This window comes from Alexandromys fortis, unplaced genomic scaffold (genome assembly GCF_014885135.2).
Source record: "Alexandromys fortis isolate MF-2015 unplaced genomic scaffold, M_Fortis_MF-2015_v1.1 scaffold_119, whole genome shotgun sequence".
Taxonomy (NCBI): Eukaryota; Metazoa; Chordata; class Mammalia; order Rodentia; family Cricetidae; genus Alexandromys; species Alexandromys fortis.
The window spans coordinates 48,050-61,103 of record NW_026067991.1 but is presented as its reverse complement, the minus strand read 5'-3'; the positions used below and the strand labels follow the sequence as shown (position 1 = coordinate 61,103).

Below are 13,054 nucleotides of genomic sequence, written 5' to 3'. Positions count from 1 at the left end.
GTGTGTGTGTGTGTGTGTGTGTGTGTGTGTGTGAGAGAGAGAGAGAGAGAGAGAGAGAGAGAGAGAGAGAGAGAGAGAGAGAGAGAGAGAGAGAGAGATATCCCGAGGTCTGAATTCCAACCAGGTCCAGCCTCTCTGATTTCACACCCCTTAACCGGTGGCATCCAAGAGCAGCCAGACTGAGGACAACACGGGTGGGGCTGGGCAGTGCATGCCCAAGTCTGGCCTCTCTGGCTTGGCCTAGGGTCTATCTCACTCCTGAAGAGGCCTTGATTAGGAAGCCATCTTCAGCGAGTGTCACAGGCATGAATGAGATCCTCTTTGTGGGCCTCCATTCCTTCGGGTGCACTGGGCAGGGCAAGAGAGGCCCTTTAGGGTCTTCTCAGGTCTTGGGCTGTGTGAAGATACAGCGATTAACTCGCGGGATTGTCCTGCTAGGGAAACTTCTGAAACATACAGGCTTGAGAGTGTTAGGGTTTTCAAGCCTTGGGGTGCAAGTGGGACCTAGCTGGGTGGCTCCTCATGGGGAAGAGGGGATGGGTATAAGGGCTTCGGAAGCTTTTCCAGAAGGGAAAACCAAGGCCTCAGTATTTACCTCAACTCGGCTTGCTAATGTCAAGACCACTGTAGAGTAGGTGTCTCCCTGGATCTCTTCAAAAGTCTCACTTTGTGGCATTGGAGTAAGGAGTCTCTTTCCAGGGAACGCTGTGTTTAGGGAAGATGAACAATGGGACGAATCCAAGAAAGCCCAACTCCCAAGCAGAGACGTCCGGGGCTTCAAAGCTAATTATGTGTTCGCTTGTGAGTCACAGGGTGTTTCTGCAAAGAGACCCAGAGCCAGCGCCCTGTTCAATCGTTTCCACTCCTGGGGAGGGGCTGCGTCCATGTCCAGGTGAGCCGTCCGTCCTTCGGTCTGTCTGCCCAGCTTTTCTGACTACATGGGTCCGACTGACGCCAGGTGTCCCCCCCCTCCCCAGGGGCTGGCCCAAATGATTGAGGACGCGCTCAGTGCCTGGAGGAGGAGGAGGCTGTAATTAGGGCAGCTTTGAGGGCCTTTAACTGCCATTGTCATGGCTGCCAAGCAGCACTGGGCAGCGTGGGCTATTAGGGCCGACATTGGTTCCTTGAGGCCAAGGCCATAGCCTGCAGCACCTCCGAGAGTTTAAGGTCTAGCCCCAGGCCGGCTTTGAGTGCTGCATCTGCAGGAGTAGGGCACCTTGGTGGTGCTCTCTGCAGGGGGTCAGGAGCAGGCAGGTGTGAAAGGTGGGGCTCCAGCTGTCACAACCACTGGAAAACTGGAAACAGCTGCGTGCAGCACTGGGTGGGCCCAGCAGATGGGGGAGGATTTATAAAAAGACATTGGGAATTCTTGAAATATTTGTTGTGCTGAGTGTGGTCCATTTTAGACAGCAATGCCTGTTCCCACAGGGAATTATCTCTTTGGTTTTCCTCCTAGGCTACAAAGTGTCCAGCAACCCCTCCACCACCACCACCACCACCACCACCACCACCACCACCACCACACACACACACACACACACACACACACACACACAGCCTCAGAGCTCAGAGTCTTCATGGGGCTGGCCTGATATCCCTGCATAGCTGGGGGATTGGTCCCCAAGGGAGCTGCTTCCTACAAGAAAAGCAACAGGCAGGGCTTCCGGGTGATGGGTACATAATCACTCTCCATTACTTGGGCTATGACATCATCCCTGGAGCTAGGCAAAGGAATATTTATGAAAACTTAGTAGTTCAGACTCAGCCAGGAGTGAGTCTCGCACATATCTACCAAGGGGATGGACAGACACAAGCCCTGACTGCCCAGCCTCCTGGAAGATGGGTGGTTCTCACTTCCACTCTCTGGGACTCTGCCATAGAACCATAGTCTTAGCCATGGGCTGGGCATCTGCTGTCTTCTCCACGAACTGCTTGCTCGGGGTGGGGTAGGAATCTTTTCTTCATCTCAAAGTGCATCTAAAAGTGCGCAGCTATGCTTGAACATGGAGCTTGCTGCCTCTGTGAGGCTGTGCACACTGAGTGTGAACTGAACTCGGCTGTGCCACAACCCAAGTACGCTGGTGTTCCTCACACTCTGGAAAGGCTCGTGGATTCTCTCTCTACTTCCGGCAATCTCTCCGCAGCTCCTTCGGTGGATGTTTGGATGGTCTGTTCCTCTCACCAGCCGTTGGTTCTCAAAAGTTACAGTGATGGAATAGCAATGAAAATAATCTTATGGTTGGGGTCACGATAATGTGAGGAACTGTATTAAAGGGTCACAGCATTAGGAAGGTTGAGAACCCCTGATCTAGGAGTTCTTTAAGAAACCAGTTAGTCAGCCGGGCAGTGGTGGCGCACGCCTTTAATCCCAGCACTCAGGAGGCAGAAGCAGGTGGATCTCTGTGAGTTTGAGGCCAGCCTGGTCTACAAGAGCTAGACAGGCTCTAAAACTACAGTGAAACCCTGTCTTGGAAAAAAAAAAAAAAAAAAGGAAACCAGTTTGTCATTGGCTTTGACGTTCAGAGCGGTACCAAGCATAGCACAATAAGAAGGGGCCTGATCTAGGACTTTCGGGTAAGACCAACACCCCTTCCCTGCCATACTCCCTACTTCTCTCAAGACCGTTAGCTTTTCTTGCAGCATTGTTTTCTTGTTCTTGCCAACCCAAAACCTGACATTTTGGAGATGGAGCCATTTTTTTCCTGTGCTCTCTTTGTGTGTGTGTGTTTGTTAGGAGTGGGGTGAGAGGTGTGTCCTTGTGCCTTTGGGTACACACGCGGAGGCCAGAGGTCAACTTCACGTGTCTTCCTCGATTGCACCCCATCTTAATTTTTGAGCTAAAGTCTTCCACTGACCCTGGAGCTCCTCCATTTAGCTAGGCTGGCTGTCCAGCTGGAGAGCTTCCAGGATCCACCTGCCTCCACTCACCCAGCACTGGCTTGACAGAGCTCTCTGGGCCTAGGCTTTTTAATTAGTTTTCTTAATGCTTTCTTTTTTTTTTTTTTTTTGACAAGGTCTCACTCCATAGTCCAGGCTAGCCTCAGGCTTGCAGAAATCTTCCTGCCTCAGCCTCCTGAGTAGTAGCTTGAGCCACTATGCCTGGATCTGTGGGTCCTCTGTGTAAAAAGTCTTCTCTCTATTTTTGGAACTGTTTAAATGTGGCCCGCATCTTTACCTGCCTCCTAGACTTTTGCCACCAGACTCGAGTGGCCATGCTGTTCTTTTGTCTTCCCCCCATAGTCATACATACTTAGGCAAGTCCTTCATCAAAGTTCCACAGGCCAGAGCTAGAAAGGACTGAGAATAAATGAAAAGTCGAGGGCTATGTGGGAGGGAGATAATAATAGGGTGTTTCGCAGCTGCTTTTTTGGTCGGGGGAATGAAAGGGGTGTAGGAAGCCTAGGCCTGGGTGGGGAGCTAGGCTCAGGACCCCATCATCCCAGGGCGCCGAGGGAAGCTACCGAGTGTCCCGCCTTGCCCAGTGTGTGCCTTGACTGCCCACTGACATCCCTGCCTGTCGTCAGTTTTGCCCCTTAGGAGGGGCACTGCTCGCCACTCAAAGTCCTCCCCTGGAAACCTGGGGACCGGAGCCTTAAGACTGGAGCCTCAGTTTCCCTGCCTCCCCATAAAATCATGAGCGGTGGCAACTCCTGAGGCCTCAGGAGTTATAGGCTCCTTTGAACTGTGGGCAGAGATCATGGCCTCTCATGTCTACACAAAAAAATCCTTAGTCCCTTGACTAAGCCTGCCAGACTAGAGACACGCGGAGGGCTTGCTGCCTTCAGGGGCCCATAAATGTGTACTATGGGTAAACTGGGAACAAGGGCGTGCGTGTATTAATACAGCCATGCATAGGATGCCCTTGGAATCTTCTCCCATCCAACCCACACAACAACCCCAAGGGAAAACAGAGGTTGTCTCCCCCACTTAGCAGATGAGGAAGCTGAAGTTTGAGGCCTGAGAACTCTCATTCAAGGCCAAGCAGTACCTCCAATACCCACGTAGGGAACTACGCCCTTGGCTCTGTATTTAGCATTGGCATAGGTGACTTCAAACCCCAGGCCCTCCGTGTATTTGGCTCCTGCGCCTAAGGAGACATCTGGACCCACTTATACCCTTCAGCTTTAAGTGTATCTTTGTTTTCAGGGACTTACTCCAGGCCACCCAGTGTTTTCCTGTGGGAACCAGACTCACACCAGGAGCCACACCCTAGGCATCAGCTGAGGCCCAGCCCCCTCTTCCAGACAGGCAGCCTGTGGTGCAGACGGTGGCTGCTTATCAGGAGATGGCTTGGATTAAATCTAAATAAGGCGCATGTGGACGGGCTGAGAAAGAGCCAGGGTGGTGTTGCTGGCGATGGGCCGGTAGGGAGGGTCAGGAGACAGGGCAGGAAGAGCTACTTGGGGTTAGTGTTTCCTCCCTCTGCTGGGTCTCACTGCCCCGTCCTGTGGCCTGAACATCCCAGGCTCAGACCCTATTGATAGACTGACTTATTTTCAATGCCTTTCTGGTCCTTCCTACCAGGCCATGTTCTGCCAGCCAGGGGCTGAGAGCTACAGAGGTCGTGTCATATGTGGTACAGTTCCTCAGAGAACTGAAGAGGGGGCGGGGAGACCGTGAGAGCCACAGGTGGGGGAGGGCCTGTCATGGACTCACCACAACCACTGAAGACCTGTGCAAAATCAAGCCAGTCCACATTCCAGCATGGGTTTGGGGGAGGGGCTTATGAACCCCCACCCCTAGCCGAGGAGCTATTGAAAATTGAGTTTTATTTAAGGGTGTGGCCCCTGGCAGGTAGACTGTGCTGAGTGGCTGGCCCCACACCCATGTGTATATGGGCAGCACAAACTGGACTCCGTGGATTATTTTTAAAAATAAAGAGGACATGAATTGGGATGAGGTGTGGGGAGTGGATCTAGGCGGAATTAGGAGGAGTGAAGGGGTTGGTGGTCAGCAAGGTGACCGTGACTCACACAGCTTCTCTCTCCCCACACAGGCCATGTCACTGAAATATTATCTCCTCTTGCTGGTGGGCTGCCAAGCCTGGGCTGCAGGCTTGGCCTACTATGGCTGCCCTAGTGAATGTACCTGTTCCCGGGCCTCCCAAGTAGAGTGTACAGGGGCACGGATTGTGGCAGTGCCCACCCCTCTGCCCTGGAATGCTATGAGCCTGCAGATCCTCAACACGCACATCACCGAGATCCCGGAGACCCCGTTCCTCAACGTCTCAGCCCTCATTGCCCTGAGGATGGAGAAGAACGAACTGTCCAACATCATGCCAGGTGCCTTCCGCAACCTGGGTTCGCTGCGCTACCTCAGCCTGGCCAACAACAAAATACAGATGCTGCCCCCTGGTCTCTTCCAGGGCCTGGACAATCTGGAATCCCTCCTTCTGTCCAATAACCAACTGGTTCAGATCCAGCCAGCCCAGTTCTCCCAGTTTAGCAATCTTAAGGAACTCCAGTTGCACGGCAACAATCTGGAATACATCCCCGAAGGTACCTTTGACCACCTGGTGGGCCTCACCAAGCTCAACCTGGGCAAGAATGGCTTCACCCACCTGCCACCTAGGGTTTTCCAGAACCTTGGCAACCTCCAGGTGCTCCGGCTGTATGAGAACAGGCTTTCAGACATCCCCATGGGCACTTTTGATGCTCTTGGCAACCTCCAGGAGCTGGCCCTCCAGGAGAACCAGATCGGCACCCTGTCCCCTGGCCTGTTCCACAATAACCGCAACCTCCAGAAACTGTATCTGTCCAACAACCACATCTCGCAGCTGCCGCCTGGCATCTTCATGCAGTTGCCCCAGCTGAACAGGCTCACGCTCTTCGGCAATTCCCTGAAGGAGCTCTCCCCGGGCATCTTTGGGCCTATGCCCAACCTGCGGGAGCTTTGGCTCTACAACAACCACATCTCCTCCCTCCCTGACAACACCTTCATCAACCTGCCCCAGTTGCAAGTGCTGATTCTTAGTCACAATCAGCTCAACTCCATCTCCCCAGGAGCCTTCAACGGCTTGACGAACCTGCGAGAACTGTCCCTCCATACCAATGCACTACAGGGCCTGGATGGAAATGTCTTCCGAGCTTTGTCCAACCTGCAGAATATCTCCCTCCAAAATAACCGCCTTCGACAGCTCCCCGGCAGCATCTTCGCCAACGTCAACGGCCTCACGACCATCCAGCTGCAGAACAACAATCTAGAGAACTTGCCCTTGGGCATCTTTGACCACTTGGTGAACCTGTGTGACCTTCGTCTCTATGACAACCCCTGGAGGTGTGACTCAGATATCCTCCCACTTCATAACTGGCTCCTTCTCAACAGAGCCCGGTTGGGGACAGACACTCTTCCAGTGTGTTCCAGCCCAGCCAATGTCCGAGGCCAGTCTCTTGTCATCATCAATATCATCCCTGGGCCCAGTGCCCAGGTTCCTGACGTATCTAGCTACCCGGAAGTGCCACGCTATGTAGACCCTAATCAGCCAGGGTCACCCAGCTATCCCGACACCACATCCATTTCCTCTACCACAGAGATCACCACCGCTGTGGAAGATTACACAGATCTGACCACTGTCGAAGTCTCCGATGACCGCAATACATGGGGCATGACTGACGCCCAGACGGGGCTGGCTATTGCCGCCATTGTGATCGGCATCATTGCGTTGGCCTGTTCCCTAGCTGCTTGCATCTGCTGCTGTTGCTGTAAGAAGAGGAGCCAGGCGGTCCTGATGCAGATGAAGGCTCCCAATGAGTGTTAGGGAAGCAGGCTAAAGCAGGGCTGGGGAACAATGACACCAGAGGACCAAAGCATGCCATCATTCAGCTTCCAAACCTGGGTCCACACAGTCAAGCTCGGATGGCCCAGGGGAAAACGCCCCCATCTTGTCCTGAGCCCCTGAGTCTTCTATAGAGAAGCAGCCATTTCAGGACCTTTTACTCCCAGAGAAATTGAATTGGTCACTAAACAAACAAAGAAACACGCAACCCCAGAGGCATCCTTCAGAGGGACCCTCTGTCAAATCCTCACTGCTGCACCCAGCCCCTCTCAGCCTCTGTAGACTTAATGATGACAAGGCCTGCTCACGTTATAAGATAGTTAGTTCTCTGCTGGGACAACCCATGCCTCAAAGCATTATATAAGTTGATTTTTTTTTCTTGCTTCTCTTTTTGTGCCATGGCTTGACTCTATTCCCTCAAGTGAGAGGTTACCCTTTGTTTTTTTGCTGCCAAAGGCAGACTTAAGTTCTCTCTGTGAGAAGGTTTGGATCTTTTAGCTCACTGCCCTGGCTTGGAGCACATGCTATAAGTCAGAAAACACCTCTGCTGTCGGTCCCTCGGGCAGAGCTGTCATCAGAATCTGTTGCAACAGTTCAGCCCTTTAGAGAAGGACGTTTAAAGCCACTAGCTTTCCTCCAAAGATCTTATCCCTTTATGGTATAAAATCACGCAGTCATTAAGTTCTCAAAACTTGGAAGTCAGCTCATTAACAATGGCTAAAAGGACACAACCTCCCAGGGCCCTTGTACTCAGCCCTTCACTTCCCCTTTCTGATTGTGTATTGAAGGATCACGTTCATACAAAAAGTGGAGTGATAGCGTACAGCTTGATGAATTCTCCCAATCTCAATAGATATCTGTGTGATCAGCATGATACCAAGAAAAGACATCACAGTGTCTCCACTCCAAGCTTGTTCTGAAGGACTTCTGGAGATGCTGTGGACTTCCTAGCTTTCCATGGGCTAGGGAGGGATCCTCCCCAACCTCCCCTACCCCTCCGTGGGCAGCTTTTGCAAAGGTCTAGCTGTTGGGAGTGAGAAAGAGAGAGAGGTACAGTCAGGACAAGAGGCAACTGAGCTGGCCAGACCAGAAGCATCTGAAGTACAGTAGCCCGTGGAAGCACACTTCTCCCCTGCCAACAAGCCCTGTTCTGTTCATCCGCATCCCCTCAACCCGTCCTTGTATGGGTATTTATATGCCCATATCTGTTTCTAATTTTGTTCTCCATTTGGGGGAAGCAAAATAGCTCAGAGATGAGATCTTCCAATTGAATAACCAAGTATAATGGAAACCAGGAATTGTGGTCAAATTCTTCATCAACACTAGTCAGCTGGTAGCCAGACTCCAGGGTGTTCAGAGACGACAGATACCAGGGCAGGCTGGAAGTTCGCGTGAGGGCGTGGGCTCACTTTGCTCTGGGTTCTGGTTATGAGCTGAATGGTTTAGTTTAGAGTTTTCTCTTTGAGTGACAGCCACAATTCATCTGCCTTGACTGTGTTTCCTGCTACACCTGTGTCTATTTCCACACTTTCAACAGTTACGAAGGTGACCTAGCTCTCTTAGGACAACTGATACACCTGTGCAGAAGCAAAAACAACCAAACACAGTGGGGGCACACCTTGAATCCCAGCCCTGGAAGGCAGAGGCAGGCAGACCTCTGAGTTCAAGGCCAGCCTGGTCTACAGAATGAGTTCCAGGACAGCCAGGGCTATGTATAAAAACCCTCCCTTGAAAACAAAACAGTGAAACGGAGAATGTCAGGTTTTCCTATCCTCGAGGGAAGGACTCTCTCTGACCACAGGGCTCAGGAAATGTACTTCCAACCTGCAATGGTGCTTACAGAGCAAACAAGAAATCCCTCTGAGTCTTGGCAACAGAGAGCCTCCCCTCTGGTTCCCTAACAGAATAGTCCAGAAAGAATGCTTGTGAGAACCAGCACACTCTGCCCCGGAGAATCTGATGTCAGTCAAAAGATATCTCCTCAGGGCAAACCCTGGTTCACATGGACCAAGGATGTCCCTAACCCCAGAGAGAGTGTGAGTGTGCTTCTGCTGACTGGCCCGTTGGTGGATCCTGAGCTGAAGAGAGGGAGCTGGGCCTGCTCTATTGCAGTGCTGCGTTCTCCAGAACCATCTGATGATTCTTGTGAGCTACATCCGGCCTCAGGGAGCTAGGGCTGGAGAGAGCTGGAATCTGCAGTATCCAGGGTCCCCTGCCAGTTATAACCTGGAGCCAGTGACCACTTTTGACATTGGCCACGACAGGGATAGACCTTGCTGGCCCAAAGGCTGGCCTGGGAGCAGCTGTCTCTCATGGCCTGCCTAGGAGCTCACGGACAGTGATCTATGTGCACACAGGTGCTAGTGACAAGGGAGCCTTTTCCTTTCTCCCCAGTACAGTGTCCAGATGGTGTCATCGGGCCTGTTCCTTATCCGTGGGCCTTTCGATTTCTCCACATCTTCTGGTCAGAGAGGGAGGTGCTGGGAACACTGTGTGGAGGGTTCTTTCCAGTAGGGTAATGCATTTGCTCAATTCTTGGAGCTGGAATGAGCTCTGTAGCCCATAGACGTCTGTGATGCAGCACAGAGTTCAGCCCTCTTACCCTCTCTGTTAACTGGTGTCTAGACTACCATGGCCAGCATTTATGTGGAGCGGGGAGGGGAGTGGATGCTGGAAGAAGTTAATAAAGGCCAACTAGAGTCACCATGTTAACAGATCCTGGGGGCCTGGGTGCATCTCTTTCTCACCTTCTCGACTCCTTTTGAGTTTAGTCACACCGCTATCCTCTTGTGTTGGAGCCTTTTCTGCACAGTGCCCAGCAGACCATCTCTGTACAAAGTCTCGTGGGCTGTCTAGGGCTTCCATCACGAGACCAGAGGAAACAGGCTGTACACATACTTCTGGGTTCTCGGAGCTTCTCACTGGCAGCCACACAGTTCCCACGGGCATCCAGATGGAACTCTGGAATCCGCTTCCAGCCTCGGGAAGGATATGAAGAGCAGGCCGGTCACCGGAGTCAGGAAGCAGGCCTTGTGTGTGTTCTAGACTTAGCTACATGCTACTCCAAGGTTCAGGCCCAGACCCCATGGTCAGAACCAGATCTGGACGTTGAATGATGGTGATCTCAGGAAGGAAGACACCAGTGTGGTACAAACAGAGAGGGCAGCAGGAAGCTCCAGGGTGAAACACCACCAGGTCCCAGGGCCCTAAGGAGAGAGTGAACTTGCCTCCCGTTGCCTTTGCTCTGCATTCTAGAATAATCACACTTGCCTTACGAGACGATCCTTGCAAAGAGTCCCAGCTGCTCGGCAGCGCATTTAGAGCTTTCTAGACCCCTGGTGTTTTATAGAATGTGAGCCCTGGTGGGCAGGGTTGGGGGTCTGTCCTTTGCTAGATGCTGCTTGTGGTAGATTTGGTGTACAGAATCAACAATAAACATATACGCGGGACAAGTGTGTTCTCTGTGGACATCTTGGTGAGGGGTCTCACATCTGTGGATGCTGCTCTTGCTGCCATTATAAAACTGGCCTGGATGGGTTGATTCTTCACAAAAATTTGATTCTGGGTGGTGAAAAGGCCTTTGGGGAAATATATGGGGGCTGAACAGCAATAGCAAACATGTCCATAGGCCACTATGGCTAGGGGACCTTTAAGAGAAAGTTTGACCCGTTTGACAGATGAAAAAAGTGGACTCAATACAATGAATTTCCCAGAGTCACCTTGTGAACTATTGGCTGGCTACCCTCCCCTAATCACCCAGAGTCCCCTGGGACAGGCTTCTGGAATTCCACATAATGGGGAGAGGGGCCAAATCTGCTGCTTATTTTGTGCAGGATCCCCAAAGCTCTTGATGCAAATATCCCCTCATACTGCATACACATATGCACACATGTCTGCGGTCTGGACACATGGACACACAGACACATACACAGAGACACATAGACCACACACACACAGACACACAGACAGATACACAGACATACAAACAGACACATAACACAGATACGCACACACAGATACACACACACAGACTCACGTAGACACACATAGACATATAGATCACACAGGGACACACAGAGACAGATACACACAGAGACACATAGACCACACACACAGACACACAGACACAGATATACAGACACACAAACAGACACACATAACACAGTTACACACACAGACAAATACACACAGAGACACAGATACACACATAGACATATAGATCACACAGGGACACACAGACACAGAGACACATATATACACACACATAGGTATACACACACACTTCCCTAGTGCCTCCTGTGGGAGAGAACACAGATTTGCAGAGACCAAATCGCTTGTCTTACGATTAGTTTCTTGCAAAGTCAGAATTCAAACTGTTCTGGTGCTAGATTCCTCTTGTGCGACAAGTGAGACAAGCTGTGTTTCCAGAGGAGCCAAGGCCCCAGGGGGTGGGGGTGGGGACAGGATAGGACAGCTGTCTGCCAGCTTGGGTGTGTGCCTCCTAAGATTTGCAGGTTGCATGCCCTGCCATTCCTCAAAGCAAACATTCTGCCTCCACCACGTTGGACACCATCCAGGGTGAGCCTGGGTACACCGGGTTTGTTACCGGAGGCGGCTAGCTCGTTCCCGGCTGTCCAGACTAAAAATAACCACACAGAATCTGTATTAATTAAATCACTGCTTGGCCTATTAGCTCTAGCTTTTTTCTAGCTAGCTCTTACACCTTAAATTAGCCCATTTCTATTATTTTATATTTTACTACGAGGCTTGTGGTTTACTGGTAAGGTTCCTGAGCATCTGTCTCCTTGGCGGCCAGCTAAATGGTGTCTTCCTGACTCTGCCTACTCTCTCTACATCTCTCTTCAGATTTTCCACCTGGCTTTACTCTATTAAGCCATTGGCTGAAGGCAGCTTCTTTATTAACCAATGGTATTCACAGAATACAGAGGGTAACCCCACATCACAGGTTCACTGCTTGTCTGCCTCTTAAAGACTCCTGTCAGCTGGGTGGTGGTGGTGCATGCCTTTAATCCCAGCACTCTGGAGACAGAAGCAGGTGGATCTCTGAGTTCGAGGTCAGCCTGGTCTACAACATGAGTTTCAGTACAGCTAGGGCTACACAGAGAAACCCTGTCTCAAAGCACAAACAAATAAACAGACAAACAAACAGACTCCTGTCTTCTTCTGTTCTGAAAGGAAGTGCTTCCTACTGGTTGGTCAGAACTTTGCACTGTGGGATGTCATTTGTTATTGCAAATGAAGCAATAAGTCATAGCAGTTTCTTAACAATGAGCAACAGTTAAGCAGCTTCAGATTACACTGGGTGATAGACTCCCAGCACTGAGGCATTATATTGCCTCTCTTGGTCACTCCTTCATGCTATACCTCATGAACACTCATGTATAATTGCATGCATTTGCACACACGACACATCCCTCACCCGATCATACCCACCACACAGTCGCTCTCATTTTTATTATACATACTACTTCCGAGTGCATGCACACATATACAACTCAATTTACACACTCACTACACACCTCTCCACTCACACTCACATGTTCACTTCACATACACCCCCTAACTCACACCCTCAGATGCTCACTTCAAGCCCATATACCCATCCACTCACGCTCTCATATGCCTACAACACACAACACACACACACTATATATGCATATATTATCTATCTATCTATCTATCTATCTATCTATCTATCTATCTATCTATCTATCTATTATCTATCTATCTATCTATCATCTGTCAATCATGTGTGATCTATCTATCTATCTATCTATCTATCTATCTATCTATCTCTATCATGTGTGTGTGTGTGTGTGTTTAAGAAGCGAGCAGTACATTTTTAGGCTTTCTCTTAGTGGCAGTGCTGAATGCTGAGCAGGTGGCCTCTTAGCCCCCACCTCTGAAATGAAATGCCCCTCGTCTCAGTGCAATGCAGCCTGGAGGGACTTTTTTGTTTTTGTTTTTGAGACAGGGTTTCTCTGTGTAGCCCTGGCTGTCCTGGAACTCACTTTGTAGACCAGGCTGGCCTCAAACTCACAATCTGCCTGCCTCCTAAATGCTGGGATTAAAGGTGTGCGCCACCACTGCCCAGCTTCTGGAGGCACCTTTTAAGGTATAGTGCATTTTAGGGTCATAGAGCTGCCAAACCTATATATAGTCTCACTGGGATTTTAGCCCTATTGGGCATCTGTCTATGGGAACCATTCAGGGTCATTTTGTAATCTTCAGAGGCCTTGCCCAAGTGACCTTGGTGTC

General features: G+C 50.7%; 1 protein-coding gene across 3 annotated transcripts in view; it reads left to right on the top strand.

The window, feature by feature from the left end:
* Positions 1 to 10,221, top strand: part of Lrrc15 (leucine rich repeat containing 15) — a 13,329-nt gene extending 3,108 nt beyond the window's left edge. For 2 of the 3 annotated variants that reach the window (XM_050159897.1, XM_050159898.1), the window contains exon 2: positions 4,997 to 10,221. In XM_050159897.1, coding sequence (XP_050015854.1) covers positions 5,000 to 6,757 — 1,758 coding nt within the window. In that variant the 5' untranslated portion in view covers positions 4,997 to 4,999 and the 3' untranslated portion in view covers positions 6,758 to 10,221. Of the gene's footprint in view, positions 1 to 775; positions 893 to 4,996 lie in introns of those variants that run through there. The other variant, XM_050159899.1, reaches the window with a different exon arrangement.
* The last annotated feature ends 2,833 nt before the right edge of the window (positions 10,222 to 13,054 follow it).